The sequence below is a fragment of the Octopus sinensis genome, linkage group LG4, assembly GCF_006345805.1.
Source record: "Octopus sinensis linkage group LG4, ASM634580v1, whole genome shotgun sequence".
Lineage (NCBI taxonomy): Eukaryota > Metazoa > Mollusca > Cephalopoda > Octopoda > Octopodidae > Octopus > Octopus sinensis.
Window position 1 is genome coordinate 32,701,558 of NC_043000.1, and position 27,575 is coordinate 32,729,132.

The window sequence follows — 27,575 nt, forward strand, 5'->3', positions numbered from 1 at the left end:
ATTCTGAGGACAGAGAAGGTGGCGCTGTTACTCCCTTACAAGGGAAGGCGCAGTGTCCGAATCAGGATACCAAGGGTACCACCCGAAATTAAAACCGAGTGGTTGGTTGCAGCTGTTCTGGCTGCAACCGCGGACGACCCCTGAGCTGGGACCAGTTGGAGAGACGAAAAAGTTGAACTGGGTTTGTCAGCCCCCAAAGAAGGAAGAAATCTAAGGAAAGAGAGCATTCAGTAGAATGCAAGAAAGGTAAGGAAAGACTTGGAGCCAAAAATATGCAAGAGAGAGAGGAAAAACAATAGAAGAACTATAAGGGTGCCTTGGTAGAGTATGAGAAGAGTGTGGATGCGGAAAGAAAAAATGCGAAATGGAAGAGCCTGGTGAGAGTGAAGCTGTCAGGAAACAGTTTTGATGCAGAGGATAGAGGTATTATGATACCTGATGAAAAGTATGAGAGATTCATGGATGCATTTATTGGACATATAAAAAAATGATACAATGGTTTTGGTTGTATGAGATGCCACCTTCTGTAGTTGAATACAACGTGTTGAAAAGAATGGAGTTACCAAAGTAACAGAACTTTTAATTTGAATAAAAGGAAAGCTGGAAAAAATAATAATATTCTAATGTAACCTTTGTGAAAAAAGGGGAAAAAGGCTGTCAAAAAATGTATACATGTAGACTTATTTTTATGAAAAAGAGAAAAAACTGTCTAAATGTAACCACTCGACTTCGGGGTTCGAGTGGGCTTTGCGCCTCATTTTCATTCTTTCATATTATCATTCGTTTCTCTTATTTTTTCTACTTATTTCATCTCCTTTTTGTAATTTTTAGTCCCCCAAGTTTATGCTTGTTGCGTTTTGTATTGTCTTTATGCTTTGTATTTGTCGAGGAGCTTCTATGTGTAGCCTTTTAAAGGTAACAACAAATTAGAAATGTTACATTACACCCAAATTCACCCACAAAATACAATCTTTTACCCGTAACGCCGTCTGCTGCTTTTCTAGATTTACTTAACCTCGGCTCACCGATATACTTCCACGTTTCTTCATTCTCAATGGTAATATTACTTCCAGTGTGGAGGCGCAATGGCCCAGTGGTTAGGGCAGCGGACTCGCGGTTTCGATTCCCAGACCGGGCGTTGTGAGTGTTTATTGAGCGAAAACACCTAAAAGCTCCACGAGGCTCCGGCAGGGGATGGTGGTGATCCCTGCTGTACTCTTTCACCACAACTTTCTCTCACTCTTACTTCCTGTTTCTGTTGTACCTGTATTTCAAAGGGCCGGCCTTGTCACTCTCTGTGTCACGCTGAATATCCCCGAGAACTACGTTAAGAGTACACGTGTTTGTGGAGTGCTCAGCCACTTACACGTTAATTTCACGAGCAGGCTGTTCCGTTGATTCGGATCAACCGGAACCCTCGTCGTCGTAACCGACGGAGTGCTTCCATTACTTCCAGTATCGAATTGCATTTTTACTTGTATATTTTTAATTTTCACATTTACGAATTTCCTCTTTGTCACGTAACCATTTTCTTTTGACAACATCTCACTTATTCATTCTTCTTTGTTCTAACGTTTTGTCATCTTGGTTTTGCAGTGCGCTTTTACATGTCCAATTTTTCCACAACGGAAACATTCTACTTTCTTAAATGGATAGTTTATTTCCTCAGGTGTAGACCTCCTGATGCAAAACACGGGTTTGTTTTCTGATTTTTGTCCTGTTTATACTGTATACACTTGATTTCTATTCTGCCTGTTCGGCACTTGTTTCTCTTTGGAGCAATCTTTATGTTCTAATTTTCTCTGCGTCGTCCCTTAGATTTACAATTCTTTCACACTCTTCAGATACTTGTTGTATCTGGTTTTGTTCCAGCTTAGCGAGAATTCTTGTTCTAATTTCTGCGTCTTTTTCTGCAGTTAGTCCCTGAGTAAATATCAGACACTTGAACATACCTGGCGTTAATTCGTCCAATTTGAACTTTTCCACATTCTCTGTTAACTCTACCAGCAAATGTGATGTATTGAACAACGAGCTTTTATCACCACATGTCTGTTGTATTTCTAAAGTTTATGTCAAAGAGTTTTTTCGGGAATACGTAATTGCTGTGACGCTCATGTTCTGCCGCCAGTTTTCGTAGAATTTTGGCGCGCTTTCATATCGTTCTGCCAAATTTTGCACTCTTAATCGAAGATCTGTTCGTGTCTTCTGTAGTAGGCCTCGAAGGTAACTCCTTCGTCTGGTTCATACTTAAATTCCGTTATTAAGTTTTTAACATAATTTGGCGAGAACATTTTTCAGCATTTTTGGATGACTTATTATTCATTAATTGCAGCATTTGTTGTTATAACAGTAATTGTTGTTGTTCTTGAAGTTATTGCTGTTGCTGTTTTTGCAACTCGTGCAAACCGGCCAACAAATCTTCCATAGTTTTACGATTTTGTATACCGTAAAATTCGCACAAAAAACTTTTGTGAGTTTCGTAACTCCTTGTGAGTTTGTTAATTCCTGATCGTCACTGTTGTAATCCAAGATCGGACTGTTTTAATGTCCATTCCTGTATAACAGTATAGTTAGTTAGACACGTGAGACACGACTATCTAAAACCGATCCCCGACTGCTCGACGTCACAGTATTTGTAACGACTAGCACATACCACTTGTCACGTGGGAGAGGTGTTCCATTATTATTTTTTATCCTCATAACACCCTTTCGCTTATTCCACCTTATTTTCCTGCTGCATACCGTCCGTTGCTTCATCCTCCACCTAAACCATCTTCTTCACAACTTTCTTGCTTGCACTAAACAAGATAAACTCCACTCACTCTTTCATCCCGTTCCACCAGACACCACTATATATACATATATAGCTAGTTATAAAATATCAAGGAGAGATAGAGTAGTAACGCATATTGAACAGTAAAGCGAGTAGCCACATCAAAGTGGCAGATGAATGTTACTGCTAGTTTAACCCCAGTCGGATTCTCCGCCAACTGGTTTTCTGCACCCTTTATATACAATATATCGCTAGCAAAAGAACATATATCCGAAGGAAGAAGCACACTCTACGATATAGAGCAGTATATATTTAAAATGGGGAAGGCCGGTTTATAGGATTGCCTTAGATTTCCCTCCATAAAGGGTTTAGCTTTATGGCGTATCGTCAAATCCCAAAACTTGTTGGCCCAAGAGGCCTTGGGCCAACGGGTTTTGGAATCTGACGATACGCCATAAAGCTAAACCCTTTATGAATGGAAAACCTAAAGTAATTCTAAAAACCAGCCTTCTGCATTTTTAACACACACACACACACACACACACACACACACACACACACACACACACACACACACAACACACACACACACACACGCACACATGATGGCCTCTCCCACCGAAGACGACTTATGAGCGTTCAGCTTGTGCCGAACGTGTTGCACAAATTACTTGTTTCCAGTGATCAAATGTTCGTGCCGCACATTAACTCACTCCCTCCATCAAATCGACCTTGTCTGGACAGAAGCAAGGTGTACCACGCATCAGGTGTCGAAGTGATCTCAGAGCAATGTGAAATAAAGTGTTTTGCCCAAGAACACAACGCACGACCCGGTCTAGGAATTGAAATCCCGATTGCTAGATTGTGAGTGCAACACCCTAACCACTAAGCCATATAGTTCAAATTTATAGAAAGCAAAAGACGAAGACAAGTCAGGGAAGAGCAAGCAGGTGCGTTAGTTTAACGCTCGGGAAGAATGGAAAAGACTTTGACGATTCGAGCCTACACCCTTCGACAGAAAGGGACGAGAGAGAAAGAAAATGGAGAGAAAACGGAAAAAAAAAAACGGAGAGAAAAATGTGTAGGAATTAACGGTTTAACATGATGAAATATTCTCTAGCAATTCTAGAAATAATACCGGCCACAGATGTTACGATCGCAGGTCGTACCTAATTGTCGCGCTGAAAAACGGTGTCCTACAGCTGTCACGATTATGCACCGCCGATACTGCTGCGATTGGAATAGAAATTGATTTGATTTCATTTGATTAAAATAAAAAAAAAAGAAGAAAATTGCCGTATTTTCAGATGTACAATTGTGATTTACTAAGTTCGCTATTTTGATGGTGGGTTCTAGTTTATAGAACTTGAAATGAATATATTCGATGAAAAAAAGTATCGATCAAGTGTGACGTGATAAATTAAGTTCTTGGAGTAGTGGAGTGGGACATCTAAATACTTGTCACCGAGAAAGAGCCGGAAGAAATGCCTATTTCTTTACTACCCACAAGGGGTTAAACACAGAGAGGACAAACAAGGACAGACAGACGGATTAAGTCGATTATATCGACCCCAGTGTGTAACTGGTACTTAATTTATCGACCCCGAAAAGATGAAAGGCAAAGTCGACCTCGGCGGAATTCGAACTCAGAGCGTAACGGCAGACGAAATACCTATTTCTTTCCTCCCCACAAGGGGCTAAACACAGAGGGGACAAACAAGGACAGACAAACGATTAAGTCGATTACATCGACCCCAGTGCGTAACTGGTACTTAATTTATCGACTCCGAAAGGATGAAAGGCAAAGTCGACATTGGCGGAATTTGAACTCAGAACGTAACGGCAGACGAAATACGGCTACGCATTTCGCCCGGCGTGCTAACATTTCTGCCAGCTCGCCGCCTTCAGCCGGAAGAAATGCCGCGAAGGATTTTGTCCGACATAGTCACGATTCTATCAGTTCGCCGCCTTAAACACATAAAATGTATCTGGGGTTGTGTTATTTTGTGTGTCCCTAAGGCAGTGAACTGGCAGAATTGTTAGCATGTCCGGACAAAATGCTTAGCAGTAATTCGTCCGTCTTTACGTTCTGAATTCAAACTCTGCCGGGGACGGCTTTGACTTTCATCCTCTTGGTGGTCGATAAAATCTAATCGACACACACCCCGCCCCCGAAATTGCTGGCCTTGTGCTAAAATTTGAAACCAATAATTTGCGTGTCCTTTCTTCTATACAAGACAAAAGGGAAAAGGAACATTTGAAAGGGGATTTGACTGTTATTTCTAGTTACTCAAACGGCCTCGTTGTGGCGACGTCAGGGAATTGTTTTACGACTGATGATAAGCTGTTGCTTTGTTTCTCAAACATTATGAGAGAGAGAGAGAAGAGAGAGAGAGAGAGAGAGAAATTGAATTATTTATACCTGGACACCTGACCGACTTTTGTTAATGCACTTAACCAGGAACCATGACACCCACACCCACACACACAACACGCTGACACCCACCCAAAATACACACACACACACACACACACACTGTGCTGCGTATTCTTACATCAGCGCTAAGTGTCAGGGTTAGATTGGGACAAAAATTATCGCGGGTTTTGTTATCTTAAACTTATTTAATTCAATAAACTTTTATTAAACCCGAAGAATTTCGTCCATCACACGACGAGTAACTTTTGCGAGTAAACTTTTCCTACCATGGGGGAATATCAGGAAATACGGCAAACTTCCAATAATTTTAATTTAACTCTTATCAAGTTTCTTGAAGCTTATACAAAATGATAAAATGAATTCTAATTCTCCAATAGATAAAGAAATAAATAAAATCCTAAAATATAATTAAACAGAACAATGCTTTACATATTTATTTTTAATATATTCCGGCAGATTCGAACGCGAATATGCTAATCGCTGTCCTAAAATGTCTACAGAGAACAACTTCTCATTTCTCGTTTGTATAACTCATCCCATAAATACTCACCTCCTTCTCCTCCCCCTCCTCCTTCTCCTCCTCCTCCCCATCCCCCTGCTGCTCCTCCCCCCACCCTCCTCTTCCGACTCCACCCTCCTCCTCCTCCTTCTCCTCCTCCCTTCCTCCTCCGGTCACTTCCTGCATTCGCGACGCTTCATGGAAGTTTCAGTGATGGAGTTCTTCACCTCGATGGTATCAACATGGAATCAAAGAACTGGCAGAAAAGGTGGCTTCAGACGCTGCAACACGATGGCCTCCATTTTGAATGCCAAGCCGTTTTTCTTGTAATTTGATGAGCAAAGCAAATAAGTTACCAAAATATTCCAAACTTTTGACTCAGCACAGTATGTATGTATGTATGTATGTATGTATATATGTATGTATGTATGTATGTATGTATGTATGTATGTATGTATGTCTGTCTGTCTTAGTCGAGAAACCACATTGACTTACAATCTTCGAATCTAGAGGTATGTACCAACGCCATACATTTTCTCCGATACTCTACCGATTCCACTTTATTGAATTAAATAGCTGACAATATTTAATTGATTCTATGTTACGTGTTCAAATCTAACCGGAGTATTTGCTCAATTCAGCTTCGACTGCCATTGCTCCGGAGTTGATAAAGCGTGTACCGGGCCTCAAGTTCTGCTCTGCCCCTTTTCAGGAAATCTATGGATCGTAAGGAATTTTGATTTGTTTGATTTCCTCAGGAACTGGAATATAAGGATTCTTCTGAACGTTCGACATTCTAAATCCCTCTCATTGTTAATCTCTCATAGAAAACTGTGTCCAGATATGGAGACAAAGATTCCAAATTAGAACTGTCCCGAGATATTCAAGATCTCCAGGACGTCTTTGGTTCAATGAAACCCTAACATACATATTGTTCATCGTTTAGTAATTCTTTAAATAATTTCTTTACCTATTGTGTCCGTTCCCAGGAAAACAAGGGTTAACTTGTTCCTTTAGCTTTGGTTTTAAATCGACAATTGTGAAAGAAATTTGATTTGATGCTGATCTCAACTAATGTATCTTTTGTTGGAAAATAAAAGAACTAGAACTCAATAAGCAGCATAAATGCTCACAAGGTCGCTTTTACGGTTGTTCATCAGCAAATCGATTAGATTTGAAGTATTGTAATTTAAACATTAAAGCAGAAACCGACGTGTAGCAACTTGAAAAAAAAAATGGTTTTGACGTGTGGCAGCTTGAAGAACTTATTGTAAATGGAAGAGAAAGAAATCTAGCCACGACATTAGAAAGTTCATTTCGCTTTTGGTGGTTCCGTGTTCGTTCCTGTGCCATCTCATCATCATCGTGTACAGTTTATTTGTCGTTTACCAAACGTGTGATTAGAATCTCGTAAATGGAATTTGTTAGACAGAAACTGGGTTAAAGTTTGCTGCGTGTCTATCTATATAAGCAAACGTACACACACACACACGCACACACGCGCACGCACACACACACACACACACACACACACAACACACACACACACACACACGGTATCGTCCAAGAATATAGACGCAATTTAATTTATATTTATTTTTAGATTTAAACCATCAGAAGTAAAGAAGGATGCCAGACTAAGCTTTGTGCACGGGAGATTTCTTTGAGAGTGTTACTCGAAGTTTGGAAACATTGCAGATGTGCAAACATAATTTAGGAGGGAGTCTCAAAGAGATCCACCTACGCGACTTACCCATCATTCGAATTCGAGATAAGTTTGAAACAGAAAATGGAGATGTTCAGAATGTCCAGAAGAGACATCGACGTGTCCCACAAAGCAAGAAATGTGCTGGAAACGTATTGCCAGAGTTCAAGAAAGTCTGTGCGGCAAACGAATTTTGAGACAGGAATTTCAAAATCAAGCGTCGTTCGCATTTTGAAATGTTGTGCAAAAGATGAACACTTCCCAATAAGGATTACATTTACCTGGGACCTGTAACAATTACATTTACCTGGGACCTGTCAATCAACATATTACGGAGAAACATCACATTAATTGACTGTATGGTGCGGCTTATTATCAAAGAGATTATCCGGACCAGTTTTTGCTTTTAACGGTACTGTGGCTGGTTCCATTTCTATGAACTTGCAGCGACAGACATGCCAAGCGTATATGAAATCTTTGAAGATGTAAAAGCCTACTTTGATGAGGTTTTGCCAAACAGGTCGTTTGGATGAAGGGGCTCAGTAGAATAGCCTCCACATTTACACCTCTGGACCTTTTTTGATGGGGATACTTAAGGGATAAAGTTACCGAAGGTAACTATTGAAAGAGAAAGTTCATAAATACCGAGCGAAATGTTTCCTGATATTTTCGACACAATTGCTCCGCGTTATTAGCAATGCCTCTCTCTGCAAGAACGGTCATCAGTTTGAAAACAGGCGTTCATGGAAAAAAATCGAATTCTGTTTCTAGATTTTATGAAATGTAATTTTTTTTCAATCTGCAGAGAAAAGTAAGTTTGACAAAATTGTATATCTACTACATAGGTTCACACACACACACACACACACACACACACACATACACACACACACACACCACACACAACCCACACACACACACACACACCACACACTCACACACACACTCAATGAAGGAGAAGGGAAACCAAGTAATGATATATTGAATATATTTGATATGCGTGTTTCAGATAATGGTGCAATGGATTAAAAGGGAATTCCAAGTCTTACGGAGAAACCTTCCTCATTCAAGACAAAATATAAACAAATTGATGGGATTCGCCCTTCATATGTATGATGGGGACACACAAACAGCACACTGTAATTAGGATTTGGAGTGGTTGGTTCTTTTCGACTCGAGTCGGAAATTCTGGTGACGTGCGTCGCTTCTAAGCATGACACGAAATATATATGTGTATAATATATATATATATATATTATATATATATATATATATAGAGAGAGAGAGAGAGAGAGAGAAGACCCTTCTGTCCGGCACTAGTCGCCATGATAGATCGTTAGCCACTACACACATTTTTTCTCTCCTTGTTTCTCTCCTGTTTGTTCTGTGTCCCTTTCTGTAGAAGAGCGTAGGCTCAAAACGTAAAAGACTTTTTCTATTCCCGAGCGTTATACTAATACATCTGTTTGTTTTGTACACACCACCTGTCTTCGTCTTTTGTTTTTTTCGTAAACTCTCCCTATATATAATATATATAATATATATTATATATATATATATATATGATGAAAAGGACAACAAAAACCAAGGCAAGACGAGTATTTCAAGTCATTTATAATAATTTAGGGTAGGGTGAATTTGAGGCCTTACAGCTGTTTCTGGGATATCCCAAGTGGTAGGCTAGCATGTCTGTACACTGCATATTCCGTCCTCAGAGACACGTTGAGTATGTATGAAAGTTCCAGACAAGGAGATTCGCAGTTTATAAGAAATAAAACAGAAGAATAAAGAATAAAACAGTAGATAGAAGAATACAGACAGGCGATAAAGTTCACAGCTAAACTTTTTATTCTCCTATCTGTGTTCTTCTATCTACTATTTTATTCCTTTATAAACTGCGAATCTCCTTGTCTTTCATACATACTCAACGTGTCTCTGATGACTGAATACCCAATGTACGGCCATGCTAGCCTATCACTTGGGATATCCCACAAACAGCTGTAAGACCTCAAATTCACCTTACCCTAAATTATTATAAATGACTTGAAATACTCGTCTTGCCTTGGTTTTTGTTGTCCTTTTCCTCTAATATGATATATACCTGCAAAATCAGAAGCCTACTACGGATCCCTAGCCAAGCTCCAGCCGTGAACTTGGAACCTAACGGATGACCAATAGTAGCACTTACTCAGCGTACATATTCGTCTAGATTACCAATGAACTAGACCCCTCATATTCTCTCTCCCCCCCCTCCTCTCTCTCTCTCTCTCTCTCTCTATATATATATATATATATATATATATATATATATATATAATATATATATATATATGTGTGTGTGTGTGTGTGTATGTATGAAATTTTTGGACTAATTGGTACATGTGAATTATTGTGTTGGTGTGTTGAGTAAAGCACTGGCACAGTTTTCGGCTACCTGGTGTCATCCAGAGTTGAGAGTTGGGGTATATTTCCGTTGGATCTACTTCAGGAATTACGTAGTGTTGAGATAATTATCGATTAAGGAAACAAAAGATGGATTTGGTATTAGTCTTTATCCAGTACGATGATCGATTCGATCCATCCTGCAATTGTGCTCTATGGGTCGGATGTGCTGCATCAGTTTCGCAGTCTGAGTTGGATCAGGTACATATGTACATAAAGAGGTGTCTCGCTGAAATATTGAGTCCAGGGAATCATGCTGGTTTTTTTTTCATAGCAAATAATTGTAAATAATTGTAAATATAAACGTATAAACGTATATAGGTGTAGGAGTGGCTGTGTGGTAAGTAGCTTGCTTACGAACCACATGGTTCCGGGTTCAGTCCCACTGCGTGGCACCTTGGGAAAGTGTCTTCTACTATAGCCTCGGGCCGACCAAAGCCTTGAGAGTGGATTTGGCAGACGGAAACCGAAAGAAGCCCGTCGTATATATGTATATATTTGTATGAGTGTGTATGTGTTTGTGTGTCTGTGTTTGTCCCCCCCACCAACATCGCTTGACAACTGATGCTGGTGTGTTTACATCCCCGTAACTTAGCGGTTCGGCAAAAGAGACTGATATACTAAGTACTAGGCTTACAAAGAATAAGTCCTGGGGATCGATTTGCTCGACTAAAGCGGTGCTTCAGCATGGCCACAGTCAAATGACTGAAACAAATAAAAGAGTAAAGAGAGTAAACCGTAGAAAAGAAAGTATACAAGAGAAAGTAAACGGGGAAAAATATAGAAAGGGTGAGACGGGATTAGATTGCATTAAGAGGGGGAGGAGTACTACCCTTGTTAACATGGGGGAGTGTGTATAGACACACACACAACAAGCATACACACAGGCAGGGACATAGACATCCACTTTCACCTTGAGCTACGTACGCCGTAAAGTCTTACAGTCCTGCTATTTATGATCGGGAGATGAAGAGAGTAAAGATCTTTCATATATGAGGTTGTTTGTTGTGGTTGGTCAGAAAGTGACCATTGGTTTCGCACCTACAAAAGTGTTTAGCTGTATAGGCGAGTGGTCGGACTGAAATGACCATTGGAGTCTTATGACTCGCCTAATGATGTAGAGTGTGTCTCTTTTTCGGATACATGAACTACTGGCCGATATGTTTGTACGTATGGATAGATGTATGTATGTATGTATGTATGTATGTATGTATGTATGTATGTATGTATGTATGTATGTATGTATGTACGTATGTATGTACGTATGTACGTATGTATGCATGTATGTATGTATGTGCGTGTATGTATGTATACATGTATGCATGTATGTCTGTCTGTATGTATGTATGTATGTTTGTACATGTATGTTTGTATATGCATGTACGTACTTATGTATGTACGTACGTATGCATGCATGTATGTATGCATGTATGTATGTATGTGTGTGTGTATATATGTATCTGTATGTATGTATGTATGTACGTATGTAAGTACATATGTATGTATGTACGTATGCATGCATGTATGTATGTACGTACGTATGTAGGTATGTATGTATGTGTGTGTATGCATGTATATATGTATGTATGTGTGTATGTATGAGTGTGTATGTATTTATGTATGTGTGTGTGTGTAGGTGTGTGTAAGAATGTGGGATGTTTGTTGGGTGTGTATATGTGTGGGAATGATATGAAGTGAAGTGTTGTGGGCGAAAATAGCAGTAAGAGTCTGCACACTTCGTACAATACACACACACACACACACACACACACACACCACACACACACACGGTCGTATGCCTATCACGAAACTACATATTCATGAATCTAGTCTCATGTGATAATTGATTCATCTTCTTTAGATATTTATTATTAATGTTTCATGTTTAATTATTTTTCAAAATGTCGTTCAAACAGCCGCCATTTGTCAGTCATTCGGGTTCCATTTTTTTCCTTCACATGTTTGCTTTATAAATCAATAAGAACAGAACGTTCATGTCTAATGTATGAGTGATTTAACACCTTTCTATTCTAATAGCTTTTCATTGCTCCATAGCAGGGGAAGCTTACATTTTTCATGAACATTCCATCAATAGGTACTTTATATATATATATATATATATATGTAAATGGAAAATAGGTGTTCATTTATGTATTTCAGGTTAAACCCCTTTTAATAAATCTTATCAGTTCCAGGAACCTTCTAAAACCTATCGATATACAGAAAGCTTTATTAATGGTGTGAAGCTGTTAAAGTGCTATTACAGGAGCGATTTGTATGAGACTGTTAGTTTAGACACAATGAATATTAAGGAGAACAAGTTGAGAATTTCTTGTTAATGTTGACACAGTGTTATTGTGTCTGGCGCGTGAATACAAAGGCATGATAATAGAAGCGAATGATGGTCCCTTATTACTTGATACATGCGCGCGCATAAAACAAAACATACAAATCTGCTCATGCACGGATTCCAAATACTGCGCATACATACATGTATGCATACATACATACATACATACATACATACATGCATTCATACATACATACATACATACATACATACATACATACATACATACATACATACATACATACATACATACATACGTACGTACGTACATACAAATAAAAACATCCTGTTGATGTTGAAGTTCCAATGAAGGAACCTTGGATCTAGGTTAGAAACTGGATCTTTCTCTATTGGCAAAAAATCTTGAAATAAAACTGAATAATGACATATATACACACACGTACACACACACACACACACACCACACACACACACACACACACACACACACACACACACACATGTAAGAAATACTGGCCTAGGAATCGAACCTGACTTATTGAATTCAAACGTAAAGACAATGAAGCAAATCGCTTCCTGGATTCGAAACTCTGATCGAGATTTTGCTATGAGTCCCTTTCTGTTGTTCTCGGCACTTGCACTAAGCAATCTACGAGAGTTAGCTGTCCTATTGTTCCCTGAAGATCCCTAAGTGAAAAACTGTTCAAAGTAGATAAAAAAAACCCAAGAATCCTTTGTTTTGCTTATTTTCATTAGAAAAATTATCATAAATGCATTAGCAACAGGTTGTAGCAGGTCTTGTTTACTGTTTATCAAATATTCTGACGTGTTTCTGCCAGTAAGCTAATTAGCGTACGTCCACCTTTCCCCCTGTTCATGCAGAGCCTGTATACGTTTGCCTTAGGGTGGAGGGCACCATGCGTTGTCATTGTCTTTCTCTTTCGGGTAGTGCGATTGAGTTGGTTTATTATTATTATTATTATTATTGAGTGAGAGAGCAGTTCATGCCATCAAAGTGACACTGGGGTAAAATATACGAAGCCCAGTATACCCATCATGACTACCCGTCTGATAAAGGTACACTAGGCACATGCATCACAACCATATGTGCGCGACATGGTGATCTCATATCAAGATAAACAGCACATGACCTTGCAGGTGGGGCCCAGTTAGAATTTTCTTCAGGTTGAGTAGCCCATCCCGCTCAAACGGTCCCTGAATAAGGGTTGTTTAAGGATGTTGAAAGAACCACCCATGTTTCCAGAGGTGAACTATTCAAACCCCAAAGAATCCCTCTCAACACATGGCTATGATGCTCCCCCACTACTTCTGCTCGTGATCAGAGATGCACATATCGTCAGCCACTAAGGGACATGCTCAACTGGTTAAGGTCAAACAACTGACACGCAAATCTGTGGTATTGAGCAGAATATTTGCTGTAGCCCATCTTTTATACCAAGACAAAACAATGTACATGATAACACTTCCAATCAGTTAAGATCAGAAGCCATGAGAGCCACTGCCTGGTACTGCATCAGGGCATTTTATTATTATTATTATTATTATTATTATTATTATTATTATTATTATTATTATTATTATTATTATTATTATTATTATTTTATGTTTGATTTTTGCTTTGCTTTTGTACAAGTTGGCTCCAAGTCTCACCCAGAGACCTCAAGAGATAACAAGTTGGAAGTTCATGTTGGTGTTATGCGTAGGGTGTCATATATTTGGTTTTATACATAGTATTGTTTTAGAGAATGTATGAGAAACCATAAGAAAATTATGTTTGTTTTAAAATTTGAGATTACATAGAAAGTATTTTACGTAGGATATGGGCAGTTCCCATGAGCACTATCTTTTGAATATCTGCCATTTTGTGGTTTCCTGGTATCTGAGCTAGGTAGCAATCAGCCCCTTTTGCTATCATTCCTAGGGCACCTATGACAACAAGTATTGTTTTAGTCTTTAGGTTCCACATTTTGCTAATTTCTATTTCAAGATCTTTATACTTGCTCAGTTTTTGGTAGGTCTTGACAGATACATTTATATCGATTGGGACAGTCATATTATTATTATTACTATTATTATTATTATTATTATTATTATTATTATTATTATTATTATTATTATTATATTATTATTATATTATTATTATTGCCTTTGCACAGCTTCTAACGCTGGAGATGTATTACAGTATCAGCTGTTCACTACCAGTGAACTAAGGTAACACCTCTTATTTTTCAAGCACCTTCCGGAATATTCGAGCGGTTCCAAGCAGTGCTGTTTTCTGAAAGTACTATACTGTTCTCATGCTCCAAATTCTTCCTATTTCAAATTTTAAGGGATTGTACCTTTATGTTTTTCCCCTCTTCCTTTACGATCCTGGAATCAAACGGGCATGATAGGTCGACAAGTAAGCAACTTCGCCTTCCTTCTCAATAATTCTTTGTCTGGTCTATTCTTTTCTAACTTCAGGTATGTTTGACTAGGAAAGTCCCACAAAATCTTACATTTCTCCGACTCCAGTTCTCTTTCGACTCTATGATTGTACCAGGTGTTTCTAGCTTCAAATCCCCATTTCTAGTAGTTTCCGGTGTAAAACCATTACAAACTGGTCGTACTTCCATTTCTTATATTCTTCCTGTGCCAACTTGGGGCATTCTTCCATAATGTGTGCCAGTCTCGTTCCAAGTTCCACAGGTTCTACATTTTTCTGACATTCTCTCCATATATATCTTTTCTCAAGTTGTTTGTTTTTATTACTTCATCTTAGGCTGCTACAATTAGGTTCTCTGTTTCTTTTTTTTTTAATTGCCCCATTTTTAACCAAGCCAATTTTTAAACCAAGTTGCACCCTTTTTAACCAAGTTCCACATACATCTTCAGCGGCTCTCCAAAATTGGCCATGTAGAGGTTCCTCTTCGATCTCTTTGACGTGCTCTCTTTGTATTTCGTTCTTGTCCTTTTCTCCTATTATGTGCTTCATCACCTGTTCTCTCTAAACTGTCTTTTGTAGATTTTCTGTGCTGTCTTGTAAATACTCTACTAGACTTTCTCTTTCCATCCGTACATATTCTCTCCTCAAGTACATCCGTTTGATATCAACTTTCTGATAGTAGGCTCCATACATCGTCAACAACTTCCTAGCTTTTTCTGTCAAGTTTCTTTATATCATTTCTAGTCCAGTCTATAATTCCAACTCCCTGTCTGATTAAGGGTACTGCTCTTGAATTTATTGCTTTTTGGAATTCAGCTTTGACTGCAATAATTTTCTTACTCTCCTTGTGTACTCTCTATTGGTAATTTGTTTCATTTCTTCATTTCTTATCTCCTCTGCTTCCAGTATTCCCAAGTACTTATACCACTGCCCTTTCTCAACCGCTCTCATTATTTGTCCATTTGACATTTTAATTCCTTGGTTTCTTTCGAGTTTCATTTTCAATATAGCACACTTTTCTATCCCAAATTCCATACCTTCGTCGTTTGAGAAAATGCGGATAGTATATAGAAAACTTTCAAGCTGTTTCTCATTTTTCGCATAAACCTTTATATCATTCATGAAAAGGCGATGATTTATCTGACCATTTCCTTTTCCCAAATCGTAAGCATTTTTAACTTTTCGTAGTATCATAGTGAGCGGTGTCATAACCAATACGAATAGTAACGAAGATAAGCTGTCACCTTGGAATATTCCACGTTTGATGTTCACCTTTCTGAGTTTTTGTTTTCCTCCAATCAATTCCAACGTTTCACGCTTTAATTAAGCATTTTCTCCATGTTATTTGCTACCCCAGACATGTTCATTGTTTTACTTATCCAACTGTGTGATACCATACCATATGCTTTTTTGTAACCGAGCCATGCTACATTCAGTCCCGTCAACCTGCGTCTACAATTTATAATTATCATTTTATCAATAAGTGACCTTTTGTTGCCCTAATTTGTTACCCGAATCCTTTCTGTTCTTCTGGAAGTGTTTTCTCTGCACTACCGAGCGCAGCTCTGTGTGCCTTGGGCATGTGCTGTAGTTCGTTGAGGTACTCTTAATTTCACAGCATTGAAAGTGTTTTACTTAGGATGGGTGCAGTGCTATGTTCTGTATGTTATATACATTCGAAAGTCCTGATGTTTTGGTTATGTATTTGTCTGAACATTTTTAACATACCTAAAGCGCCTGTTATCATAGGAACCGTTCCTGTGTTTAGGCTCCCCATTCGAATTACCTCTGTTTCCAGATCTTTGTATTTTGAAAGTTTCTGCGTTCCTTTTAGAGATACATTGTCATTTGTTGGAATTGATAGATCGATTAGAAGGCATTTTTTTCCCTTGTGATCTCTGATAATTATATCAGGTCTATTAACCTTGATTTCTCTATGTGTGTGTATTGGCATATCCCAGAGCATGGTTGGTTTGTCATTTTGGATCGACTTATCCCTCCCCCGATCTTGCTGACCTTGTGCCAAAATTTGAAATCATTATTATTAATGACCAATTGAGAAACCTAACCATAACGAACGTATAAGGACTACTGGAAACAGCTGTAAGGGAAATTTACTTCAATAAAGGAAAAATATCGAATGACCATTATTTATACCTTGTCGAATGTGTGTGTGTGTGTGTGTATGTGTGTGTGTGTGTGTGTGTGTATGTGTGTTTGTGTGTGTGTGTGCGTGTGTATGTGTGTGTGGTATATATATATATATTTAGGGAGAGTTTACGAAAAAACAAAAGACGAAGACAGGTGGTGTACAAAACAAACAGATGTATTAGTATAACGCTCAGGAATAGAGAAAGTCTTTTACGTTTCGAGCATACGCTCTTCTTCAGAAAGGGACACAGAAAAACAAGGAGAGAAACAAGAAGAGAAAAGAATGTGTGTAGTGGCTAACGATCTATCATGGCGATATATATATATATATATATATATATATATATATTATATATATATATATATATATATATATATATGCATATATATACACATACATACATACATACATACATACATACATACACACACACATATATATATGTAATTACTGGTTTCGGCCCGCTGGCCATCCCCAACATGCACACACGGACTAAATACTTAATTGGTTGCAAATATATCTTTGGTTTTTAAGAGTTTGTCAGGAAATAACAACAATATTTGCTCTGCGAACGTTAAAACGCTTCATTGGCATTGAGTGATGAGAGCGGGCGGGCGGCGGGACGGCGGGGAGTGTTGATGGTGGACAAGAAAACTGCGCAAGACTTATAATTTCGAAGACGGTTTGTGATAAGGAATGATGGCGTTGTTTGACACAAAACGAAGGAAGCGTAGGTGGTCGGGTAAGGGTTAGGGGTTGTGGCTATTAAAGAACAAGTGCGTGGAGGGGATTGTGGGTGGTGGTGGTGGTCATTGTGGGTGTGGTATCGATTGTGGGAGGCAAGAAAATGAAAAAGAGGCTGTCGAGTGATTAATGTTGGAGATGGTATAAAGTTATAAAAGGAGAAAGTAGTTGAGTGAGTAACGTCACTACATCGCATTTTATGTTGCTGTGGCACATCTCGAACTGTCACCACCACCACCACCACCACCACCACCACCACCACCTTCATTGACGACAACAACAGCAACAGCAAGTAAGGCCCAAAACAGGAACAGTTCTATGGTTTAGTCTGTCTTCCCTTCTAACACCACCACCACCACCGCAACCGCAACCACCACCACCACCGCAACCACCACCACCACCACCGCAACCACCACCACCACCATTAGCAACACCACGAACCATTACAACGACGACGACCACTACCACCACCACCACGACCACCACCACCACTTCATCAACAATACCAAGAACACCATGAATAACTACAACACCTAAAACAACAATATAAAAAAATCATCAGAAGCAGGGACACTGATACCACCTCCTCCGCCGCCGCCGCCATCACAACAACAACAACAACAATATCGACAAGTTGTAACAATAGTGTGAATCTAATATTGAGTGATAATGAATTTAAAGCAACAACGATAATACCCAATAATATCGATAACAATTGCAACAACAACAAACACGGCTAACAACAAAAAAAGATTTTAAACAGCTTCCACTAGAGCCATCATCATCATCGTCATCATCACCATCATTGTCATCGCTATCGTCATCATCATCATCATCAATAATTAACAGTCAACTAGAACCAAATACTTCTTACGATTACTATTATTGAAGAAAAAGAAGAAAAAAGGAGAAGAAGAACAACAACATGATGCGTTTACTATTTACCTTGGTCTCACTAACCATTCTCAGTTCTACCCAGTGTAATAAAAGTAAGTGGAAGTTTTATTTTAATCTTGTTGAATTATTTGGTTAATCTCCACGAAGACGCGGATAAGCCCGAAGCTTTGTGAGAGAGAAAGGGAGAGAGATGTGGGGGCTCGGAAACTATATTAAAAGGTTTCCTATTTCTTAAATATCTATGTTGTAAATATATCGTATTCAAGATAGCAAAAAGCAATGCTGGCGGAGGCCTGATTTGAACTCACAACTATTACGTAGAAAGCTATATCAAGTGGTTAATATTGTGATGGCAGAGGGTTAGGTTTACTTTCTTCCATGTCTAAATACTTCAACTTTAGATAGTTGTTAATTTTTATCCGTTTAGCTGCGTGGTAAAAAAAACCCTCATAATTCCAAGTTCGATTTTATGGCACGGTCTGACATCATAATATCGAACTGACCAATATTCTGTGAATGGAATTTGGTAGACTGAATCTGATTAAAACTCGTCATACATTCATACATACATACATACTTTTCTCTCCTTTTTTGTCTCTCCTTTTTTTCTCTCCTTGTTTCTCTCCCTGTTTTTTCTGTGTCCCTTTCTGTAGAAGAGCGTAGGCTCGAAACGTAAAAGACTTTTTCTATTCCTGAGCGTTATACTAATACATCTGTTTGTTTTGTACACCACCAGTCTTCATCTTTTGTTTTTTTCGTAAACTCTCCCTACATACATACATAAGCGCGCGCGTGTGTGTACCAAAGAAAAGGGTCGACAGCGACTTCGAAGTTAGGGTTTATTCGCCCTGTACACCATACATCTTGACCCTACACACGATCTACTTCAAGCATAAAGGCTACATTTTTATTCCTGTGAGAAACTCAAAACTCTAACATGATATCTTTTAACACATCGTCAGTTCCACCGTTTAACTTTTAGAGGCCCCCTGCAACTTTTTGTTTCGAGGACCCTACCCCTTCAATCAAAATTCATAATCTAAGCACCTTTTATTCATAAATATATTTTACTTTATTCTGTCCGAAGTTCAATATTTCACGTTATCCTAAAGAACATCTTTAAAAGTGCATCAAGTTAAATTTATTTAGGTCTATTACAAATTTCAATAAGTAAAACTTCCAGACATGAATAAGAAAACATTTTTGTAATTCAAGCAACTTTCAAAGACAAACACGGCGCTCTTTTCGCTTTGTGAAATCATCGATCAGTTCAGAATAATGAAGCTGAGAGCTAAGTTCGTGTTCAATGGGTATCATAGACAATCCACAAAGTCTGGTACACTTTCGTGGTACAATTTAATTATTTTTCGAAGAACTTTTGCAGGTACTATGTATCACCATTTTATTTCTTGAAATTTTCAGTTAACAAAGTTGAATTCTTGTTTAACATTTTAACCAAAGTAAATAGATGACTCATCTACGTACTTTGATCTTAATATGGGACCCCTGAACCGCGGAGGCCCCCTACAACCGCAGGAGTTGCAGGGGCTTGGCGACGTTCCTGCACATCATTTTTATAAGTTATGTATTCTGTTTTCCAACGTTTCTCAACTTGCTTTTACACAGAATCTATTCTCCCTAAACAAACCTTTCTCTCTTAGATTTCGTCAACGAAAACTTGTTACTTTGGCTCAAAGTATTTCTTTCTTTTCATACAAGTTCACTGCTGCCTTTACAGCTCCTTGAACTCCTTCAATCACAAACAACTGTTCGGCTAGCTCTTGTTACTTTTGAATAATTTTCAGAGTAGATTACTGTTGTTCTCTGGTCTGTTTTAGATAGCAAATAATTGGGAGAGGAACTCCCACTTAAGACTCGCGCTATTATTGTTGTGAACTCATATATGAGTACAAGCAGTGAAATGAGCTCTGAAAAACTTAAAACACTGAAAGAGATCGTGATAGCTGAGTACTTAGAGATTGGAGTAAACGTGTATGACGACGTATATTAGTTGTTGATTTTCCAGATAGAGTGAAGGTGGGGTGACAATTCAGTCCAAAGTGAAACTCATAGAACAGATACATTCTTCGAAGAGTAGACGTGATGATCAGCGAAAGATCTGTTGAGCAAAACATTTTTCGCCCATGAGCATCGTTCTGTAAAGTCCTTAAGTGATGTACGATGAACACTAAATGGCGGTTAGGATTAAAATGACTGGAGTTTATAGAATCTTTCAGGTAAAGCTAAAGGGAAAATACAGTAGCAAGGAACATAAAATATCCCTGGACTGCAAAAATTGCATTGCAATGTCACATTTGAAGAATTGCTGGAATGAGGTGTTGAGATTCTGTAAGACGTCTCAGGTTGACCAATCTATAATCTGACCAATTATATTGCGGAAAGAGAGGAGACAGTGGTAACGTCACTCCGACCAGACGTATTCTTGCAATACAAAAGCAATGTCCGTGGCTGAACTCACAGTGTCCTGGAAGGACAGGCGTGATATTCTCCTCCAAATATCAAGACTTAGTCGATTAGCTCCTTGTCAAAAGCTGGCATGCTGCCTCATTCCCCACTGAAGAGGTCGCGGCTTTTCATTTGGATCAATGAGCTATTTCCTGTAGAAGATAGGTCAGGAATCCAGACAACTGAAGAAAGCCAGTAAGGAAATAGACACAGCAGCTGAAACTAGCCTAAGATGGCTTTGGTTGATAAAAGACTGAACGTGGAACCCTTCCGTGGGTGAAAACTAGCTTAGATCTGGCTGCCCTACGCAGGCGTAGTGTACAGGTTAAGGGGCGAAATACTTGTGACCTTGAGATACTTGCTGATGATACGGAAGGGTTTCTAGTTTTGCAATGGATTTAGAAGAGCTTGCAAAAGCTCCGAATAGCTCTTACAGTTTCTTGCGTCAGGTGAAGCATCTCTGATGCATATTTCACTTTTATTTCACCTGTCAGACTAATTTACTTTTACCGGAAAAATACTAAAGATAAAAATATAAAACAAGAAGAAACGTAATTAAATACGTAATTTGAGAGTTAGTGTGTGGCCGACATTCGTTCGTGTAACCGGAAATACGCTCATCCGTCAAGCAATCCACGTTTTTAAAAAGTTATCAATGGAGATCTTTCTTAACACAGTTCCGGTTTCCCCAGAAATATAGAAATAGTGTTGTACTAAACCTGAAGCGTGTTTGTGTGTAAATAGCCAGCGTCCGCCATATTCCATCTCTAATTATCCTTTTGTTCTCCGTTCAATTTTCATTCATTTTATTTTCCTCTGTCAAATATTATATAAAGTAATTCTTATTCAAGATCCGTCAGTGTAGATACATTTGCGTTCGTCTCCGATTTGAGGATCACTTTCACACACGTATACTCAATCACATAGTGGAGGCGCAATGGCCCAGTGGTTAGGGCAGCGGACTCGCGGTCATAGGATCGCAGTTTCGATTCCCAGACCGGGCGTTGTGAGTGTTTATTGAGCGAAGACACCTAAAGCTCCACGAGGCTCCGGCAGGGGATGGTGGTGACCCCTGCTGTACTCTTTCACCACAACTTTCTCTCACTCTTACTTCCTGTTTCTGTTGTACCTGTATTTCAAAGGGCCGGCCTTGTCACTCTCTGTGTCACGCTGAATATCTCCGAGACCTACGTTAAGGGTACACATGTCTGTGGAGTGCTCAGCCACTTACACGTTAATTTCACGAGCAGGCTGTTCCGTTGATTCGGATCAACCGGAACCCTCGTCGTCGTAACCGACGGAGTGCTTCCATACTCACTCACATAAACACATACATAACATATATACGAGGGGCTGGGACTGAAAAGTTCCTGGCTTTATATTTTCCGTCTTTGCTTCAGGGAGGAGAGTCGTAGCTTTTCCTGTCTTTCCCAGCAGCTCAAGTGTTTCATTGAGACAGCCTTCATAGTTTAGCACCGCTGAACTGCCTCAAGTCCATAGTTTTGAAATGACATGGTTTGGTAGGTAGAACCAAGTCGTCACATAGGTAAAACTGAAGGATTCTCAAATTTTAAAATTGTAAGTTCATCTTCCTGGGGTCTAACTGTGCACATCGCAACTATTATGAACATTCGTTGTATTAATATAAATCTGACTCAATACCTGTTGCTTGCCTGGGTAGCCTTTCATTCTATTAATATATACACAGCGTGTGTGTGTGTGTGTGTGTGTGTGTGTGTGTGGTGTGTGTGTGTGTGTGTGTGTGTGTGTGTATAAAGCTGTTGTAGTTTGCGGAAGCATTGTGATGTGTGTAAATGAGAGAAGTGTTTACAAAAGCTTTTAAACGACGCAGGTGAGAAGTTCACGCAGAATAAATGAAGTGATTCTTGTGAATGAAAACAAAACGAGAAAAATATTGTTGGATTATCTTGCCTAGATTGTTTAATGAATCTACAAGGTATTCCCCCGCCGTATATAATTATATTGTTAATTAATTATTTAATTGTGATAATACGTGTAATGCATTGAAATGGCAGCAAAAAATTAATTTTTGAAATGTCAATGATATCATTTATCTTTTATTGTTCAAATGCATGCATGTGTGTGTGTGTTTGTGAGTGTGTGTGTGTTTGTGAGTGTGTGTGTGTGTATGTTTGTGAGTGTGTTTGTGAGTGTGTGTGTGTGTGTGTATGTTTGTGAGTGTGTTTGTGAGTGTGTGTGTGTGTGTGTATGTTTGTGAGTGTGTTTGTGAGTGTGTGTGTATAATCAAACACTCCAGAGATGCTGGTATTGGTCAGCGATTTTCCTACGGCGGTAACGGCACCATCCAGATGCGAAAACAATGCGAAGCGCATTGTGTGATCACTAAAACAGCATTCGATTGATACCGTGATGTGTGTGTGTGTGTGTGTGTGTGTGTGTGTGTATAGGGGTAGAATTCACAAAAAAAACAACAACAAAAGACAAAGACTGGTGGTGTAGACAACAAACAGATGTATTAGTTTAACGATCGGGAAGTGAAAATGTCTTTAACGTTTCGAGCCATCGCTCTTCCTCAGAAAGGAACACAGAAAGAAACAAGGAGAGAAAATAAAGAATGTGTAGTGGCTAATGATCTATCATGGTGAATGAGTCGGGGTTAACCACAGTAAATAAGGTACTCAATACATAGCAGAGTAAATTAATTTATTTTATAGAAGGAGCTTCTACAGGACTAGAACTTCCCGATGATTTCTTTTGAATGAAACAGTTCTAGTCCTGTAGAAGCTCCTTCTATAAAATAAATATATATGTATATATATATATATATATATATATATATATATATATATATATATATATATATATATATATATATATATATATATATATATATATATTATATATATATATATATATATAATTAATTAATAAGGTGAGAGAATTAGATACTAATTTATAGTATATCTATTCTACACCAGTGGCCTAGTGCTCTGAGAAACCTGGATTATTATAATATTTTATAATATATTATATATTTATACAAAATAAATATAAGAGAGTGGTCACTATATGGCTCACTCTAGCACCAGTTAATCCAAAAGGTTTCAACCACAAAATACATGTTTCCCATGAAAGTCAGTACGATTGTTAGCTCACACGGACAGGGCAAATAAAAAATAACAAAAATACAGATTATTTTGGGACAATTGTTTCGCTATTAATGAATTAAATGTAATTTACTTACAAAAAAATTCACTTGTAGCTCCTCAGCCAAAACTATCTGGATGAAATCCACTCAATCACACGCCAGATTTTACCATAACGATAAATACGCGTGTGGTTCAATTGATTACATCCGACGTTATAATTCAAATGCCCCAACTAACAGCGCGCCAAATTTTCACGGAAAACAAATACAGCATTTAGAAATAAATGCAGCATAATTATAATTAATTATAAGGGTGAGAGAATTAGATACTAATTTAATAGTATATCTATTCTACACCAAGTGGCCTAGTGCTCCGAGAAACCTGGATTATTATAATATTTTATAATATATTATAATATTTTTACAAAATAAATATAAGAGAGTGGTCACTATATGGCTCACTCTAGCACCAGTTAATCCAAAAGGTTTCAACCACAAAAATACATGTTTCCCATGAAAGTCAGTACGATTATATATATATATATATATACATATATATTTATTTTATAGAAGGAGCTTCTACAGGACTAGAACTGTTTCATTCAAAAGAAATCATCAGGAAGTTCTAGTCCTGTAGAAGCTCCTTCTATAAATAAATTAATTTACTCTGCTATGTATTGAGTACCTTATTTACTGTGGTTAACCCCCGACTCAACCCGGACCTACATATATACATATATATATATAGAGAGAGAGTGAGAGAGAGAGAGAGAAGAGAGAGAGAGAAGAGAGAGAGAGAGAGAAGAGAGAGAAGAGAGAGAGGAGAGAGAGAGAGAGAGAGAGAGAGAGAGAGAGAGAGAGATACAGAGTTCGATTTTCTGTAGTAGTTGCTGGCCACTTGTTTCCGCGTATAGTACTTTCTGAAGCTGTCTTCACAGCAACTCTCCTGCGTTCCAGATATTCTTTATTTCTCTCTCTCGCTCTCTCTCTATCTCTCTAACTCCCCCCTCTCTCTCTCTCTCTCTCTCTCTCTTTCTCTCCCTCTCTCTATCTCCCCCTCTCTCTCTCTCTCTCTCTCTTTCTCTCTCTATGTTAACACACAGATAAGCTCTTCCCTACCTTGCTGTCCTTATTATTAAAATTCCTTGACTCTATCGGATCCCGCAGCTAATTAATAACATCTCTCCCCCCTCTCTCTATCTATCTTCTTTTGTGCTTTTCAATCCAGTGACTGTGGCCATACTGGATCACCACCTGTATCATCACCTTCTCAATGACCATTCTCATGGGGTTGGCATTCGGCGAAGGAGGAAGTTTGTTATTGCTGCCCTTTTTTGAGTTTCTTGTTGTGATGTAGGTCCATCTGGGATCTTGACCAACAAAAGATCAAATGCTTAGCAGTATTTCGTCTGCCGTTACGTTCTGAGTTCAAATTACGCCGAGGTCGACTTTGCCTTTCATCCTTACGGGGTCGATTAAATAAGTACCAGTTACGCACCGGGGTCGATATAATCGACTTAATCCGTTTGTCTGTCCTTGTTTGTCATCTCTATGTTTAGCCCCTAGTGGGTAGTAAAGAAATAGGTATTTCTTGAAAATGACCACCCACACACCATGTAAATCTCTGAGTTTTTTGGCAAGATATTAAATGGCTGTGAGCCTTTGTATCCCAAGCTATTGCTGTACGTCATCCTTACACTGAACGGGATGGGTGGCGCTCTTAGAACAGCGCAGTGTTCGAGAGCAAGTATAACTCGTGAGGCTAAACTTTGGTGCCTATCCTCTACGATCTTCCATATGTATATTATCGCATATATTTTCCGTCTTCGCTTCAGAGAGGAGAGTCGTAGCTTTTCCTGTCTTTCCCAGCAGCTCAAGTGTTTCATTAAGGTAGTCTATATAGTTTTGTACCGCTGAACTGCCTCAAGTTCTGCTATTAATTTGGCACAATGACGTGACCATAATTGTGATCAGTAAGTAGCCCAGACAGCCATGGACAAATGTCTTTCATAGAACCAACCAGCATGATTTCCGAGTCCCTTGTTCTGAAAGTTCTCAGAATCCATCCGACCATTTGCCTGCACACTTCCACCATCATGGTGATATGTACATGAAACAAAGCATCGTTGCTCATATGAATCGCCTCCGAGATAGCCTCCGAGAGAGGCTATCGCAAACAGCAGCGGCCACAACCCACTTCCCTGACGCACTCGCTATCAATGTATGTATGCATGTATGTATGTATGTATGTATGTATGTATGTATGTATGTATGTATGTATGTCTCTTCTATTTTTTAATTATTATAAATCTTCCACTGAGGAGGGAGCCAGTTTCCAACGAAGATACAAGATTCCATCTTTGGGATGTAGTTAACACAGACAAATTCACATTTGGAACTTGAGAAAAGTCTTGCATATTTTTACTGTTCCATTCGCAGATTGGACTTGTAATGTACGAACCAGCCGGTCAGTTTCTCTTTCGTTGTGTATGTATGTATGTTTGCACGCGCGCGTGTGAGTGTGTGTATGGTACATATGTCACCACCCGTGTATCATATTAAATATATATACTCTGCTAAGATTGTCTGAGATAAAATCCCTTCATAAACTTTCATTGCTAAAAGCACAACATATATCCAAGCAAGACAAACATCATTGTTGCATTGAATCATGAGAGCAACAGAGGCATTTTTGTTTTTCTTGATTCTCGTCAATGCCATGCACTCCATTGTCATCTGCTTAAATGAAATTCACGCTTCAATATATGTAGGACATATTCTGCTGGCAATAGTTTCATCACCCTATGTCAACTAGGGACGGTGTAACAAAACTCCAGTGAAATTTAAACAGTTGACTTAAAACGAAGGAAAAAAAAATTTAAAGAAGGGCATTCCATCCAACAGCGCTTTCCACAAAACTCATGAAACATCCAAGGTGGCGAGCTGGCAGAAACGTTAGCACACTGGGCGAAATGCTTAGCGGTATTTCATCTGTCTTTATGTTCTGAGTTCAAATTCCGCTGAGGTCGACTTTGCCTTTTATCTTTTCAGGGTCGATAAATTAAGTACCAGTTGCATATTGGAGACGATCTAATTTACTGGCCCTCTCCCCACAAATTTCAGGCCTTGTGCCTAGAGTAGAAAAGAATATATGTAGAATATAATGAATAAAGAATTCACTGGTATTACAGAAGCTTGCCAGACAGTAGGAAAAAATCTCTGGGTTGAGAGCATTGAGAAGCCTCAAGAAATACGAAATGCATTAGTTTTATTATAATTCGTTATTATTTTGTCAAAATTCTTTCGTCACACATTCTGTGACCTCCTCAATGTCTATTTGTTCTTCTATATGTCTCTCCTTCATTCTGGCCTTATTCTTTTTACTCTATCTTGTCAGAAAGACATCCCATTCGAGGAAGGAGCCCCGTTTGCAGCAGGTGTCCCTGGCAATGGCTTAGCCATTTTGTCCGCTGGGCGCTGTCGAATCATCGCTCAGACTGGACTACAGGGTCTGCTCTCCCCGTCTTCTTTTCATTCGTTGCTTATTTCTTTTTTTTCTTCTTTTTCTTTTTC

The 27,575-nt window shown here is 38.8% G+C and overlaps 1 protein-coding gene across 2 annotated transcripts in view; it reads left to right on the top strand.

The window, feature by feature from the left end:
* The first annotated feature begins 8,196 nt into the window (after positions 1-8,196).
* Positions 8,197-27,575, top strand: part of LOC115210315 — a 36,111-nt gene continuing 16,732 nt past the window's right edge. The window contains exons 1-2 of one of the 2 annotated variants that reach the window (XM_036502660.1): positions 8,197-8,225; positions 18,401-18,498. In XM_036502660.1, coding sequence (XP_036358553.1) covers positions 18,435-18,498 — 64 coding nt within the window. In that variant the 5' untranslated portion in view covers positions 8,197-8,225; positions 18,401-18,434. Of the gene's footprint in view, positions 8,226-17,658; positions 18,499-27,575 lie in introns of those variants that run through there. The other variant, XM_029778840.2, reaches the window with a different exon arrangement.